The 17,032-nt window shown below is 45.6% G+C and overlaps 1 protein-coding gene across 1 annotated transcript in view; it reads left to right on the forward strand.

The window, feature by feature from the left end:
* The first annotated feature begins 1,727 nt into the window (after positions 1-1,727).
* The window catches only part of Mindy4b (MINDY family member 4B), a 30,638-nt gene continuing 15,333 nt past the window's right edge, over positions 1,728-17,032 (forward strand). Inside the window, exons 1-7 of the mRNA XM_041658960.1 lie at positions 1,728-1,831; positions 2,076-2,103; positions 3,940-4,107; positions 11,924-12,043; positions 12,740-12,831; positions 14,633-14,798; positions 15,437-15,502. Of these exons, the coding sequence (XP_041514894.1) occupies positions 1,728-1,831; positions 2,076-2,103; positions 3,940-4,107; positions 11,924-12,043; positions 12,740-12,831; positions 14,633-14,798; positions 15,437-15,502 (744 nt within the window). The remainder of the gene's footprint in view (positions 1,832-2,075; positions 2,104-3,939; positions 4,108-11,923; positions 12,044-12,739; positions 12,832-14,632; positions 14,799-15,436; positions 15,503-17,032) is intronic.

The following is a 17,032-nucleotide window of genomic DNA, read 5'->3' on the forward strand; positions in this document are numbered from 1 at the left end:
TTCCTATTGCCCAAATGAAAAACTAATGTACAAATAGATTAAATAATTTGTCCAAGGCAACTTATAGTAGGTAAAGCTATGGCCCAGAGCTAAGTAGCTTAAGCCCGGAGGCTGGGCAGCTAGCCTGCCTTTTCTCTGTGCCGCCTCACAGCCTTTCCCGTGTGTGTGTGTGTGTGTGTGTGTGTGTGTGTTTCCTCCACTATAAAGAATGAGAATATATTATTCACCTTGGCATCTGAAAGTGCCCCTCATGTTTATTGGTAGCTTGTCTAATCACTGGGATTTATGTGTCTATCTTCAAAGCATCTATACAAGTTAGAACAAAAACATAACCCCAAACACAGAGTTAATAATGATTCTTAAGAAAAATGGCCTTCTCAGCTGTTCTCCTTTCCTGGCTTTGGAGTCTCTAAATAATTTAAATGGCACATCTAGAATTTATTTTTTTAATACGGTTTTCTAAATAGGAATTTTGAGGACATTTCTCATTATTATATTAGTTGAGAACAAGAATTGTGCAATCTCTTATTTCTTCTTCTGTAGTAGAGCTGCCTAATAAATATTAAACACTGATACCACCATTAAAACTGTAAAATTATAAAGAGGAAAATGCAGAAAACTTTTATCTTTTTGGAATAAAATTTATGGTTTAAGAGAGGCAATAAGAAAGGACTTATTTATACCTCTTAGGTTTACAAGAGCATGCTAAATCTGGTAGACATTTACAGGGCACGTAAATATGAAATGGCCAGCATCACCCAAAATCTAAGAAACAGTGGTGGAGTGCTCCTAAGTTGGATTGTGCACTGTGGAATGCACAGTTTGCCTGTGCATAACGTGCCTTGCTACGCTTCAAGATCTTTGCAGTAATATAAGCCACCAGTCCTCTGAGGCCTGACCACTTTGGCTACAATAAATCTAAGTGACTTCTTTGCATGCCTAGGATTCTACGGAACTCATGTCCAGAAACATCTACAGCGAAAATGGTCTCTTAAAGATGTTCAGTTTTAACACCCAGTAGTCAGAGGAAGGAAGAAAACTCGCTGGTAACCAATCCCCTGTCTTTGCATCAGCAGTCAAACTGGCAGGGAAACCTACAGGGTCGTGACCACTAATAATTTTTTTTTATGCCAATTATTGTAAGTACAATTCATTCAGCCAACAGGAAGAGATGGGACTTTTAGATTTCTCCTTGGCACCCGCTCTTCGGCATTCATGCCAGATTTCTGTCCACTGAATTCTACGCCGCACATCTGTTTGTTAGCCGGTGTCGTCCTTGGCCCGTACAAACATTTCTTTACGCGATCAGGACGGTTCTCAGTCCCCGTGTCAGCACATTTCTGCTCCACTAACCCTTTCCAGGAGATAGCCTAGCCCAAGGAAACAATCCGGTTACACCCGCATAGTGTTTTATCAGTTACATTGTCTCCAATGATTTCATGCAGGTGATTGAAATCCCTTTGTTTATAAACTATCTTGGATTAAACATTCATGGCACCTACACAGGGGACCAAAGTACAAAAACGTATCTCACCTCTAATGAAAGTTTAATGGAATCTGCTCAGAGCGGCGACTGTGTCGCCTGAGCTCTGTGTTCCAGACGCCTCTCCTCTCCACAGCAAGGCTGTCTCTCCCATCTCCACAGCAAGGCTGTCTCTCCCATCTCCACAGCAAGGCTGTCTCTCCCATCTCCACAGCCTCCTCATTCTAATCGTCGCTTTCTCTAAATGGATACAGAGATCTCAGTCCAGGAACAGAGTCCTCTCGGGCCGGATTTAAATGAGATCACTAGGGAAATTTTACTTCTTGACAGATGGAGGGGAATCTTCAGGTAAGAATCATAGGTAAGAACCGTAATTGTCTCGCCCCTCCAAAACAGGGGTCCAAGGTGTGTGAGCCAAAGATACTTATGTCTTTCGCATGACAAGTGTTCGTCATAGACTTACAGTTAAAAGGCCTCCCGCACACCTTTTGCTGACAGACTCTAGCAAGACAGGGACTTGGGGGGGGGGGGGTGAGGATGCGAGGTTTGAGTGGACTGGTGATTCACCTGCTGTTTTCTCTTTCGCGTACAGGTTGAGAACCAACAGCACAGATTCTCAGGTAATTGCTTCCTCAGAGCCAGTGTGTTGTTTTCTCTAGCTGCTTCTTCACACGGTCACACTGAACAGCATGATTTTCACGTATCCAGTGCACACCACATCACCCAGGCTCAGGCATGGAACATGTGGAAACATTAGGGAGGTTAAAAGCCTGTGGGAGAGGTTTTCTTCAAAAATTTCTCTCAATACTTCTTTTTGTCCTATTTGTTTGTTTGTTTGTTGAGACAGGTTTCCCTGTGTAGCTTTGGAGCCTGTCCTGGAACTCATTCTTTAGACCAGGCTGGCCTCAAACTCACAGAGCTCTGCCTGCCTCTGCTTTCCGAGTATTGAGATTAAAGGTGTGGCCACCACAGCCCGGCCTCTCCCTACTTTTCATCAGTAAGCACACCATATTGCTACTATTCAGAAAAGTTCCTCCACTTGTAAAACGAAGCTACACTGTAGCAACTGAGTGTGGTCATATCCCTAAAGAAAAGTAGTTTTAATCATAATTACCTTTATTGGCTTCTGAAAGGTTGTTTTCAGAAAAGTTCCTCCACTTGTAAAACGAAGCTACACTGTAGCAACTGAGTGTGGTCATATCCCTAAAGAAAAGTAGTTTTAATCATAATTACCTTTATTGGCTTCTGAAAGGTTGTTTTCCTCTCCGTTTTCAAACAACGGGCATAAAATTATATTCTGGTGTTGTAAAGGCATTTTCCAGCTTCTCATGCAATGGGAAATGAAAGACATGTGTAATCTATGTAGCCTAAAAGCGTAAGGTAATGACCTTGTATCTCAGGATGTACTTCAATCTCTGAACCAAGGCAGCACAAACCATTAATGTGATTTTTTTTTCCTGGACTAATACATGTGATTAAGCAATTGAACTGTCAGTAGTTTAACTGCATGGCTAAAGCACTTCCCTTCTTGTGAGGAACTTGTAAGCAAAGCCTCATTTTTTTTCTAAAGCCCCCTTAGCCCTAGTCTAAATTAGAATCAGGAAGATAATGTTTCTACTTTGGTTCTGGAAATATTAAATTTTGATAGTTACCACTGGGGAGATAGGGCACTCCAAAGATAAGATGGCTGTCGAAGGGAAGGCATAAATAAATTCCAGCTTACGGTTTGACACGGGATGGGAAAGCCCATTGGTATGAAGGTGATGATTTTCCATTTGGGTTACAAAATTCATCGCAGCCTATCAGCTTCTGTGAATCAGATGCTGTGTTCGTGAGATAAGAAAGCATCCTCACCTCTAGGAGAACAGAAACACTAAGAAGGCAGTACCCTTCATGGCCTGGAAGCTGTTTTCATAACACTGGTATAGGAATGAGTCTGTTAAGGGTTGATGTTAACTAACCCAGAAATGCCACAAGCATAGGTCAAGAAATGTAAAAATAGATTGCTTTTTAAAAAGACAGAAGAGAGTTTTAAGAATCACAGTCCCTTGAGGGGACAAATGAATCAGAAAGAATTAAGGGGGAGGGTAGTACCCAATTCTTTGATTGTCCGGTTAACCAGATAACAAGGATAACCTGGCCTAGACGGATAACTCATTCAACACTTACAAAATGCTGTCATCCCAAAACAAGACGCGGTGACATTTGCATTCTTCTCTAAATGTAATTTCAAGTCAAGGTCTTGGTAGCATTCATTATGTTTCTATAGTTACAGTTCACTTCCAGTCCCATCAAACTCAGGAGAAACCCCTTTGACCCAGACACTGGGCCTTCGCGACTGTTTATCACAGCTTAGACATCTTTAAAAGTGAGACGACATTTCCCAAACACTGACAGACGTAAAAGCTAGGTCTTTAGTAGCTGTTTACTTTACTGGCGGGTGTCATTTCACACAGAATTGTGACGGCAGCCATGTATCTGCTGAGGAAACTGGAGACGGAACGGGAATGCTTCGACCCAAAGGACAAGAACAGGTGCCATCCCGTAGCTTTTGTCCTGTCCCCAAACTCTCCACCGTCTCTTCAAAACTGAATGGTTTGCCCATCTCCCCAGCGATGGCCACAGTAAGTAGAGAATGTCAATTAAACATGAAATGAAACGTGATCTTCCGCCAGCCAATAGCACTGGGGAACTGGATCTCCTGTCGTGGGAGGGTATTACGGAAGACGAGACCACAGATGGCTGTTATTGGTAAAAGGAGTATATAATTAACATGACTTATTTATGGTGTTTGTCAAGGACACCGGCGGTGACTGCCTTTTCCTCACAGACTCTAGGTCTCTTTACATTCTCAGTTAAATCTGAGGGAGGGCAAGGGTCCCACTCTAACGGTTTGTTGTTTAGCAAACACTAGAACAAGCCGTTTATTTGACAGATGGATGAGTGTGTTACAAATGTGTAAAAGGGAAAGGCAGGAGAGAGACAGAGAAGCTTTCTAGATCTGATCTTAGAACAAGGCTTTGATCTCAGAAGAAAACCTTTTGGAGAGCTGTTAATATATAGATGCCAAAAGAACTTGACAGACCAGGCTGTGGTGGCGCACACCTTTAAAACCAGCACTCAGGAGGCAGAGGCAGGAGGATCTCTGTGAGTCTGAGGCCAGCCTGGTCTACATAGTGAGTTCAGGACAGCCATCACTACATACAGGGTCCCTGTCTCAAAACAAAGAAACAAAAAAGAACTTGACATTTGAGGCGCTAAGGTGATCTGGCAGCTTCTGGCCTCAGAGACAGTTTATTGAATTCAAGTCTCGATCCTTGTGAGCATGAGAGTCTTGGCAGAAGCCTGGCCAGAGAATAAAACCAGAATCACTCGAGGGGGACAAACAAGTCGGGCTGGAGGCAAGATCCTGGCTGTGAGAAGGAGCTTGTGCCATGGTCAGAAGACACAAATGAAGGCTGTGAGTGAGGTAAGGTTAAGTCAGGAAGAAATACCAGCAAGGGCGGGAGCTCCCTCTGATTAGGCAGTCCTCCAATAGGATCCCTAAATCATAATGACACTCGAGCCTCCAAGACAATATCCCACACTCTCCCCATCCTCCGAATGTCCGTGTCACACTGGAGAACCACAAAGGCTGAGGAATGGAGTTAGAAGAAGCTCTTCCTTCAAAGGCTTTGTGCACCTGCAACGTTGCAAAGACAACCAAAACCAGCCTAAGCATCTCGGCAAAGAGCAGCAGCGTTTGCTGTGTGGTCAGACTCATCACATACACTGAAGCTGCAGCTTGTGCAGGGCCCACTGGAGAGCAACGAGCAGGGACTGAAACCTCTTCTGGAAATGCCACACAGAACTATCATATAACATCTTCCTTGGGCTTCTTGGACACCAAGGCTAGGTGCCCTTCCTCACAGGCAGCTTTGTCTCTTGCCCTCCCTTCTTTCTCTCCCTGGCTCACAGGAGATCAGGCATGCTGCAGAGCTCTCGTCAGACCCAAGATGCTCTAATTCATTGCTGGCTGTGAAGCCTGAGATGGAGTCTCAACTTGTGTCTTACGTCTCCAGTAAGCTGTTCTCCTTCTAATTAATGAAGAGTAGTGTGGAATTCTGGGCGTGCTGTAGGGCTCAGAAGTTATGACGCCCATACTGTGATAAAGTTCAGAAGTTACAGCAATACACTTGTTCATGTCTAGTGCGGTACCTAAATGCTCCAAAACTCCTTTGTGTACCGACGTGACAAGAGGGACGTTCCACACCTGACCTCATGTTGCAGCAAAACCACAGGCACTCTGAATGTCATAGCAACTACCTTGTGCCATGGCCTTAAGATTTACGTGAACTATAGCTAGCTTCATATTAATTGAGCCCTGTTTCCAAGGTGTTCTATCACACACACACTCTCTCTCTCTTTCTCTTTCTCTCTCTCTCTCTCTCTCTCTCTCTCTCTCTCTCACACACACACACACACACACACACACACAAAGAGTGTGCATGCATAATATTCCAGAATCTGAAATCCATGACATCCCGAGCTTTCTTGATGAGGGTCATTCGGCTTGTTTATGCATGTTACTTGAGAAGATAAATGTTCTTGTCATCTGTAAGAAATTTCTATGTAGAGTATCGTTTTAAAATTTACATGTCTGAAAAACTTACCAACTCTTTATGTGGGAAGAAAAGAGAGAAAATTGTGATTCTATATTGGTATTTGCCTGTAAATAAAGAAGTAAATTCTGCAAGGCTTCCTAGGCCACAAAGAGTGAAGGGGGGAGGGCAAGGAGACAAACGGGAGGGATCCTTTTTTTTTTTTTTCACAGTACACATTTTGTACTCTGGCTTTTGAGCCACACAAAGTACTGTCTATTTTTAAAAACACACACACAAATTTTAAAAATAAAAAAAGCACTCACAGATGTTTGGAAGCCTTGTGTTGGGGAGGCGGGGGAGCACAGATCTGCAAGCTTGCCTCCCTAGCAAACACAAACAGAGGCCAGGGGAGCTCTTCCCCACCCTCCCCAAGGCGGTTCTCTCTCCTTGGGAAAGGCTGTAAAACAAAAGATTCAGACCCATGCAGTGGAAACAGAGTTGATGGAGTGTTAAGGAAGTCCCAGAAGTAGAGAGAATTGATTTTTCTTTTAAAAAAATGAATTTGGATTTATTCCAGTTATGTGGCCCAGATGCTCGTGTGTCCTCTGAATAGCGGCAGCATTATTAAACACACCTTGGGACTTGAGCAGGGAGCTTTGGGAGTCTGAAGGCGCCTGTTCCGGGGAGGAGTCTTGGAAGCTTCATCAGCATTTCGGGAGTGCAGCCGCCTGGCAAATTATCAGAGCCTCGGAGTCAAAACACTCACTGTCGAACATCTTTTGTGTAGCTCTACTGCTCTTGATGCGTGACGCTTTCTGACAGGCCACCGGGCTGTATCTTGGCTGGGAATCCCCCAGGAAGCAGGGTGGAGTGCAACAACCTACCACCCGCTCCAGCCTCACCTCTCCCGTTCCTCACCTTTTGTTGCCTTTTGTCTCCGCCTAGAGCTTTTATCCTTCCTTACTTCTACCACTTGGTGGATAAGAGGACATGACAGCCCCTGATGAAACAGAGTCACGACCCCTGAGCTCTTACCCAGTGCTGTCCGCTAGTTTTCCGTCCCAGTGGTCCCAGATCCCTATCCTCTTCCACTTCCAGACTCGAACACCCAGCTTGAAACACATTCAGGTGGCCTATTATTGGCAACCAATAAACAAACTCCTGATATAGCTGCAAAACTCCCCACAAATCTCATAGTAAAAAGTGCTGCCAAGAGACCAGCGATGGGCTCTGCTCTGTGTGTGTGTGTGTGTGTGTGTGTGTGTGTGCGTGCGTGCGTGCGTGCGTGCGTGTGTGTGTGTGTGTGTGTGAAGGCAGAAGCTGGTACACCAGATGAGGTCTGGCTCCTAGACAGGGAATTCTTGATTTTCTGCCTCTGCATATCCCTCTGAGGCATCTTAGGAGCCATTAGTGAAATCGGCTATGACCTTTCCATCACGTTTTCTGCCCATGAACCTGAACTGTAGAGTTTCTATAAACGGAACACCTATCAATAGGGAAACCTTTACTCTGATTTCTGCTGGGTTTGAGCAATGGAGATGGCGAAGGGGAGACTGCTGGGAGGGACAGGACAAAGTCAACAAGGTGAGAATGCTCCTTTCTGTAGCTCGAGACCCCACTCCTCCCATCTCGAGGTCATAAATTATGACTCCCACTCTTGTGTTATGGGTAGACCACCAGAAACGACCACTTAGACACAGTTTACAGCCAACTGAAAGTCTTATTCTAGCCAGCGGGGACCACAGCCAGGTATTCGGGGATCTAGTTAGGTGTGACCCCCAGTGTCCAGAGTGCAGGGTTTTGGAGGCAAAACCCACATCCTGGCATCTTGCTTGGCAGCTGCAGAGGTGGGATAGGGTTCTTTGCAGAAGAAGCAGTTCAGCAGAAGCTAGGAGCGGTTATCTCTAGGAGGTCCTAGCCAGAAAGACTAAGTCAGCTAAGGGCATCCTGACCTTGGGTTCCTAGAACAGAATGGGCAATTTTCCTTGGGATTCTCCAGCAAGAAGATCAGATTCCAGCTAAACTTGCAAAGGACCTCAGCAAGAATCCAAGACGGAGGAATTTTTGCACTGTCTTACCCTGTCACCGTTGCTTGCCCTGAAACCCCACACAAGTACAAACCACTGTGGTGACCAACCACAGGTTCCTAAATAGTCTTGTATTTGTAATAAAATCCTCTCTCTCCTGGCTCTATGTCCCATATTAGCAGAGGATGATTGTGACAATGGTAGTGATTGTCCTTCACACAAGTGCCACACAGACACATTCATTGTGGATTGACTGAATCCATATCCAGTTCAGATCACCTGCTTGAATGTGGACGTTACAAATACTAGAAAGCTAGCCAATGGAAATAGAAACGCTGTACCCTGTGCTTTACTGTGCTGAGTAATAATGGCATTTCAGCCATCATTCCCAGCCATTTGTATCTAGTTCCCAGACAGCACAACATGCAAATCTCCTTAAGTGTGTTTCAGATTAATTTTATTGTAAGTTATCTCTGATATGAAAATGAGCATTACATAAGTAAGTATCTTTGTCACACTGGCCAGGGAGCCTCCAGTTCCCTGCTCCCCAGCACCCCAGAGGTGCACCTGGAAGGGGAAGCTAAGCTGAGGGTGGCAGCCAGCAACAGCAGCAGGAAACCTGGCTGGGCTTGCAGACGGTTTTAAACTGAATGTGAATCCTGAGCCTTCTTTGTCTTAATCTTTCACGTTTTCTGCTCCCTCCTTCTTGCCGGTTTCCCGTCTGTGTTGGGGCTTTCTTCCATACCGCATAGACAAAGGCACACTGGTGACATTCTGCATTCGCTCAGCACTTGAGGTTTCCAAGGCCCCTTTCCATCCCTCTCCTTCAACAGCCTGCATGATATTCAATGAGATCAGCTGTCCTGCTTTTCAATATGGAAATAAGAATGTTTCCATGGTCAACGAAGTCAGGGTCAGTTGCAGCTTCTCAGTCTTTGGGTTGGAAACTGTTAATTCCATGGGTTTTAGGAGAAAGAACACTAACCCAAATCATGGCCAAATTAATTAAAGCAAGGGTTTTTTTTTATTCTTATGCATGGGCTGTCTCACTCTAAATGTGGGGTTCAGGAGATCAGCATTGGACCTGGATGAGATAAGGGTTTTTATAGTTCAGGAGTAGGGGGTTTCCAAATGGGGTATTTGGCAGGCATGTAAGTGGGGGTCATATAAGTAGAACATATGCACAACAAGTTGGTCATAACAAACCCCTGAAACAAAGACATGGTTGCAAGGTAGTCATAACAAGTATTCATGACAAAGGGGTCGTAACAATGGGTGATCATAGCAATAACAAGGCAGTCTTAACAACAGTTAGTCATAATAACCCCTTTGAAATAAAGACTTGCTCACCATTCCTGCAACTGGCAGTGCAGAACAATTTGTAGCTAAGGTTATAGGTGGGGCAGAGCTCAATCCTTGAGAAACAGGTTTAATCATCAACAGAAATGAGCCTAGTTAATCCTTACTATAAGAGGTCTTTCGAGCCTAAGATGGACGCAGGCTTATCAAAGTCTTTCTTCTGGGCTATCCAAACTCTGCGTCTGGGGGGAACACTTCTTATTGGTTTGCGATGCTTCTCCTGTACACACTGTGGGCCAGTGGCCTCTTTGCCACAGTGTGCACCTTGTCTTGTATTTCCAAGGGCAGCTGTTGGGCATCTTTGCTGCTTTTCCTTGCCATGTCCTTGCCCTGAGAACCAGCTCAGAGAACTTTTCTTGAAGTCACTGTTGGGCTCTGGCTCCCAAAGAGAAGTATAACCTTTCCTTGAAGGTGGACACATAGGTGGGCAGAAATCAACTCCAGCTGTTAAAGCAGCCTCTGGGCTGGCGTGGGGAGAGCATATCAGATTCAAGCTTCTCCTAATTCTCCTGCGAACCCAAGGGACCCGCTCTGTGCAAAGCCAGAGAAAGGCACCATGGCTCTGCACCAGCCGGGATCTAGAGTCTGTTTGTCTAACCCTGCCTAACGTCCATTTGATTTCTCTGGTGCCATATGACAAGTGACGTTGTCTCTCACTAGAGGAAGGTAAAAGTGTCCTTTCTCAGCAAGCCCGTGCTCAATTACAAAGGCAGCCTCATCTAGTGGAAAATATTAATTGAGCAGTGATCTGGACACCAAAATATAGGAAACATAAAGATGGAACACATCCAATCAAAGTGGCAGAGATCTTAGAGGAATGGGTGCAACCCCGTTGTTTCTGCTAGCTTACGGCAAGCGCCTCCCTTCTCCGCCTCCAGCTCCCCAGGCTAGATAGAAGGATGATGCTAAGTGTCTTAGTTTCTTTTGTTAAGTTTGGCTTATAGCATCAGAGGGTTTCATTCAATCATGGCGGGGACATCATGCTAGAGCAAAACAACCAGGAAGCATAAACTGTGATTTAAAAAAAAAAAAAAGTTGACGGAAGCAACTCAAGAAGAAAGGGTTTATTTACACTTACAAAGGCAGCACACTTTGGCAGAGAAGTTAAAATATCCCGGCTTGAAGCAGCAGGTCATGACCTTCCCCAAACCGGGAAGCAGAAATGAGAACACCTATGGTAGCTTCTCCTCTCTAGACAGCCATGATGCCAGCCACTTTTAGTGAGCTGTTCTTGCTTCATAATCGATATAATCTCTCACAGGCTTGCCTCCCAGGGATTCGCAGATCCTTCCAAGTAGCAGTACCTTCTCCTAGAATTAAATGCATACAGTAATTATAACTTGCTCCAAACTTAGTCCCATGCTCGGAACACATAAAATGCTTGACACAAGCATTTGCCAGCCTAGTTCAAATCCGGCCTCTGCCACAAAGCTTTTCTGAATAATTCAGCTTCAATATTCTCTCCTTCCTTTTTTATTTCATAGCACTTTTACCACCCATGGAATGTCACATATTGTAGCCTGTGCATAGTTTCGGGGGATTAGACTACTGACGTAGCCAAATCTCACGCCATGTTAAGTATACGCTGTGACTGTTAAGCTTTTGGCTATGAATGGTGAGATAGTTAATTTTCATAATCAATATGACTCGATTTAGAACCACCTAAGAGACGGAGGTAGACCTTGAAATATGCCTATGAGGGCTTTTGGGGAGAATTTATTGCAGTGAAAGACCTTTCCTGAAATCGAATGGCACTATTTCATTCGCTGGAGAGGCCCTGCCAGAGTAGGAGGGGAAATAGGAAAAATAGCCAAGCTCCGACAGTCCCCTGTCCACCCTTCCTACCTGTTCTGCTCTGTTATGTCTTTTCCCTGCAAATATGGGATTGAACAGATAACAGCAGGATTAAACCTTCTGAACCCAGAAACCAAAATGATAAGTTCTTCGTTCTCTCTCTCTCTCTCTCTCTCTCTCTCTCTCTCTCTCTTTCTGGTAAGTCCCGCACAGATCTCAATGTATTATAAAAATATCCAGGAAAATATCCAGGATTTCTTGATGACTATCATTAAAATCGCTATTAAACTAAGGGCAGGAATATGGGGTCCTGTCTGCTTCATCTCCTCCCCTCGATCAAGGGAGAAACCTCAGCGATGGGAGAAATCAGCGTTGTGGAGTCAGATAATGGGGCACAAGGAGAGAGCATGGTCGGTGTCGGAGCACAACAGTGAAGCTGGCTGGCAGAGGAAAAGAGACACAGTCAGATGCACTGAATTTCCGGGACTCTCCTGAGAAAACCTGTTGGGAAAGTTTTGCCCAGGACTTTATACGATGAAAACCGGAACTCAAGTCTGAGGCAAATCTGAATGTAGATGAGAACAAGGCTGGGTGACTTCACCAAGAGGGTTGAGTCCGGGACAAATTACCTTGGGCTGACTTGTTTACTTCAGTGTGCTTTTCATCCTCTTTTTCAGATGTTGCAAAGAAGTCTCTTTGGAAACACCGTCCACGTCCTGGGCAGTGACTGGAGGAAGGCGCATCTCAAGTTTCACCGTCCCTTCTCTGACCTGGCTTTTGCTTTACAAGTCGAAAAGGTGACAGCTGGCGACAGCTGGCTCAGTCATTTCCAATTCCTAATCTCATCTTGGTAGTTTCTGCTTTTCTATGGATGCATGTGTCATTATAATCAAATGTAGAAATGACTGTGTAGCTCTGAATGATAAAAGACTTTTTAATGTCACCAAGTATTGTTCAGGCTCTAGCCAAGCCCGCAGCTCTTTATTCCTCCAATTCTTCTCAGTTCTCATTGTGCTGCCTCTCTCCAAATTTCAAGCCCCCAGAAAGATTCACAAGGCCGAAAGAACTCTAGAAACTCTTTCTGGCTTGATTGAAATATCAGTAATCCATGTCAGAAGTCACTAGTCACACCTACATTTCAGGAGCTAGCCCACTGGTTTCCTGCCTTCCTCGGATGTGAAAGTGTGGTATGAAGCAACATGCAGCGACGGCAGGAAGGAGCAGATCTTGATCCCAGGCATCAGGCTGAGGCCAGGAAGCCAGACGCTGTAGATTCTAGCTTGGTGATGGTATCTAGCTGTAGCCCACAGAGACGGTGACCCAGAGTGTCCCTTTGCTAAGCCCCAAGGGCCAGCAGGAAGGTTGCAGAGAAGCACAAACAGTGACAGCATCCAGCTCCAAGATTTACTCCTTGTGATGCTGGCCCCAAGGTCCCACTGGGGTGGTACCCAACTGCATCCTTCCTATCTCACTGGCCTCTTTGCCCACTTCAGGGAGGTGCCCAGAGCGTTCAGATGGCAGTGCAAGGTTCCATCATCAAACACTTACTCTTTTCCAGAGAGGAAAAACACCGCAGCCTTCACAGGTAAGAGAACCGTGGTTAGCATGTAAAAGATGGCCTAATAGATCTAGAATCTTTCTTTGCTAAACAGTCATAATGAAACTCTCAAGTGGCTTCAGGAACGATGTCTGTCCTTGTAAGACAGAAATGGCTCAGGTTCTCCCAGAGGAGCGGGATTACCTTGGGAGGGCTTAGCCTGGTGCCATGGAACCCTGTTTTCTGTTTGATTCTTGTTACAGATTCAGCTCAAACTTAGAAAACTCTCTCGTGATCCCTATATTAGATATTAAAGGATTAAAAATCAGCCAAAGACATCTATGTATCCTCTAGTACATAAGGTATATCACCCAAAATAAGAGCTCAGGGTGTAATACATTCTAAGATCAGGAATAACCACATTCAGTAGAAACAGAGCCCAGGATGCAAATTCTTTATGCAAAGGATTTATTAAGGGGGTACCCTCTGAGACCGATATAAGAGAGTGAGGAAGCAGGACAAGGAAAGAGAGGCACTAAGGCGGGAGGGGATCCCCAGATGTCTCAGTGAGCTGCAAGGCAGAGCTAGGGAACACAGGCTGCTCTTCAGTGTACCCTCCTTCAGTTAAGAGGCGGGGCTTCCATACTAGCCATTCCAGACAGTCATTGGCTTGGGCCCTCCAAAGGGAAAGAAAGTATATCACTTAGTCATTTCTGGGTAAGTGACTCCAAGCCAGTAGAAGAGTTGGAAAGTAGAAGTCACAGGAGCAGGGCCCAAAATAGGTGGGGGACACACCCATCACGCTAGAGTGCAAGATAACTGAACTAAAACACACACTTGTTCACAACATAAGCGTACAGCCTAGCAGTTGATCTGGGCTAAAACATCGAAGACGTGTAAGTAAGTCACTGCTCTGATTGCCCTGCTCCGTGCGGCCTTCCCGGACCTTCCCCGTCACAAGTTCCCTCTCCTCCCTGTAAGCACCTCATCTTTCTGTCATTCTATCTGTGCAAGCTTTGCAATTATTCCGTCCCATCAAAGAGTTGGACAAACAAGACAAGTAACTGCTAGCCTCCGTCCATGTTTCTTTGTGAACCAAATCTTAAAAATTTGAAAAAAAAAATAAGCAGAAGAAAGATTGCTCCCACTCCCCAGAGAAGCTGGAGGTTCTCCCGGCAGTGGTGGGAGAGGAAAGACCACAGACTCAGGACCCAGGTGGTCTGAATGACTCAGCTCTGTATCTCACTCCCTCACCTCTAAAATGGGAATAGATCTGGTACTGCCAAAGAGCACCTTCATGCATTAAATGACGTAATATGTGCAAGGTACTTAGTGAGGTGAGGGACGGACATCTCAGGGTGAGCTGACGCGGCGGGGAGGGGGGCGCTTTAAGACGTGACCAGGTGGAAAAGGAGGTGCAACGTGCCTGAGGGAGGGGCACGGGAACGGAATGTGTAGGGGGTCCTTGGGGTTCCATCTGGGAAGAGACTTTACAAAGTGAACATGTGGGAAGCGAAGCTGCAAAAATAATTTGGGATTGAGCTTGAAAAATGACTGTATCAGTTGGCAACATATTCAGGGCGACCCGTTTTGGAGTTCAGAGCCAGTCAACAGGGGAGCGCTAGGATGAGACAGGCTGGTGTTGCTGAGGGAGCTGCCTTGTTGCCCTGAAGACTGCAGTTATGGTTCATGCAGAGAGGCCAGGCTATCCTGCACCACCCTCACACGTCACGCTGAGAGGGGAGCCAGGAGGTTGTCCCCCATACTCGGAAAGAGACACAAACATCAGAGACCAGGTTGCTGATTCCACTGTTTTGTTTTTTTTTTTCCCTGACTGCCTGCATTGCAGCTTACGTAACCTGAGCCAGCGTGAGCAGGAGCGAGCCCTAGCTGCCACACTGGCTGGCATCCTGTGGACTGCAGGAGCAGCTCAGAAGGCCATCGTCTGTTTTGTCACCAGAGACATCCCTAGCACTTCGATTCTTGACTGCTCTCGCGACAATTTCATTGAGAGGGTAAGCGCACTCCAGCCCGTGTGAGCTAAAGAGCCAATGAAGCTTCAGCGTGCACATGGTCATGGGAACGCAGCCCCGACGGAGGATCTGATTAGCTAAAAGGACCTTCAGACATGCAGTCACCAAGGGCTGTAAGTGCCTGGTGGCCAAACTGGCGAATTTCTCCTAAAGATGGTGAATTTCTCCTAAAGTTCACTCGAGTCAAGAATACATTGTATTTGGATAGTGGGCTCCAGGTTATCTTAGTGGTTAAATGTGCTGCTCAGCTCTGGGTTTGATACACACCACCAAAAATTGGGGGAAAAAAAATCCACATCTGAAATTAGCATTAGCTACATTTCTCTATCCGTTATCATAAAGATAGTTAAACTCTATCAGGGAAAAAAAAATACCTGCTCATGGTTTTATTATTTGAGGTACCATAGTGACTTAAAATTGAGGGATGTAACAGGGATGGCATCGCCACCTGGCTTACCATGTGTGTTTTCTGTGGCCTTGTGTTTGATGCCAATTTTTGGCAATGTAATTTTGTAATGAAACAACCCCCCCCTCCCTTTAGATAATAACAGTGAAATGATATCTCTTAGAGAAACCTTTCATCTCCCTTTTCGTTTTTATCTTCAATTCCTGAACTGTAGCTCCAGCTGTTTGAATTTTCAGAGAGAGAAGCCGCTGAGAAATTCATCTATGATCATTTACACTGTGTAAGTGTTTAAACATTGAGGTAATCCCTTTATGCGGAACTGATCGTACAGAGATCTTCCTTCTTTCGGAAAGCATATTCCTAATGGTGCTTGTTAAGAAAACCAGGTCATCTGGAGGGCTAAGGAAGGGCAGGACAAGGGACAGGCAAGCCTGCCTTTCCCTTCTCCCAGCTTGGAAAGAGGCCAGATCACACAGAGGCCACTCACAGATGTCTCCTTCTCTTCAGCTAATCAATCCCAGAAACTAGCATCTTTCAGGCTGTGTTCCAGGATTGCTTTAGAGAGGAGAAAAACGTTAATGCAAGTTTACCTCATCAAATGACGAACAAGCAAAACTGGAGGGAAACTAAGCTGACAGGAAGACGGTCACAGTGACTGAGGGCCTTGCGAAGGCAGCGCTTCTCATGGCACCGTCACAATGTCCACCGCGGCATTGCTTCTTCCCCACCCTGGGTAAAGAGGGGGCAAAGCGGTTGGATAATGATGGCAGAAAAGTGGAAGGTGCTTTTGAAAGACTTCAATTGAGGAAAAGAAAATGAAGCATGATTTTCAGAAGAATCAGAAGGCTAGAACGTATGCAGAGGAGAATTAGCAGGCTAGCCACGTAGCCGCGAGCTGCAGAGCGCATTGGGTGGAAATGAGATTTATAAAACTCATTGCAAAGGCAGCAGAGGCGGGGAACTGGGACATCAGGACTTACACGCATCCTGTAGATGATTTTGGTTACACTAATGTCGACAGGGTTTTCGATCAGAGGATTCGAGCTGAGGCTACAAACATGTTTCCCCGTAAAAAAAAAAAAAAAAAAAAACTAAGACTTGAGCACGCAGGGAGGCTGCAAGGATCGGAAGTTCAAGGCTAGCCAGTGCTACACAGTAAGCCCTTGCTTTTTTTTTTCTTTTTGTTAAAATTAAAAGAACCGGGCAGGCATGAGTAGGAAATGCCTTAAGCCCATGAGGACGATCCAGTGCAGATAGAGCGGCAGGGGATGACCCAGTCAGCCAAACCACATTGGATGTTACCACAGCCCCACTAAGGAGGAGCAGGCACCAATTCCTGAGTGAGGGGGAGAATTCCCTTAGGTAAGGCTACACACTGCAATCAACAGACCTTCATCAAATTAAATCCTACTTACTATCAGTTGCGTCTGTCCTGCATCCAGTTTTATTTAGGGAGGGATTTCAACACTGAGATTTGAGGGCTGCTTGTGCGCAAGAGGACTGTTGCTGTCAGCTGAGCAACTGACACCCCCCTTCCGTCACCCTGCCTCCTCCATCAAGATAAATGCTGAGACCCTAGACGCCCTCCTCCTGCCCTGCAAACACACTGATGACGCTCCTAGCAATGTGACCCTGTTTGAAAATGAAGTCATTTGAAGGTGCAGTCAAGATCGGAAGAGGTCGGAAGGGATCAGGGGGAGCTGGGTTCCAACAGCTGATACTTTTGAAGAGGGAAAATGTGCAGACTGGCTCATGGGAAGAGCACATGAGAACCAGCGAAGGCAGAGAGACGTCTGAGTAATGAGCCTGC

This window comes from Microtus oregoni, unplaced genomic scaffold (genome assembly GCF_018167655.1).
Source record: "Microtus oregoni isolate MIOR12 unplaced genomic scaffold, Mior012 000010F_ref0000083, whole genome shotgun sequence".
NCBI classification, from domain to species: Eukaryota; Metazoa; Chordata; class Mammalia; order Rodentia; family Cricetidae; genus Microtus; species Microtus oregoni.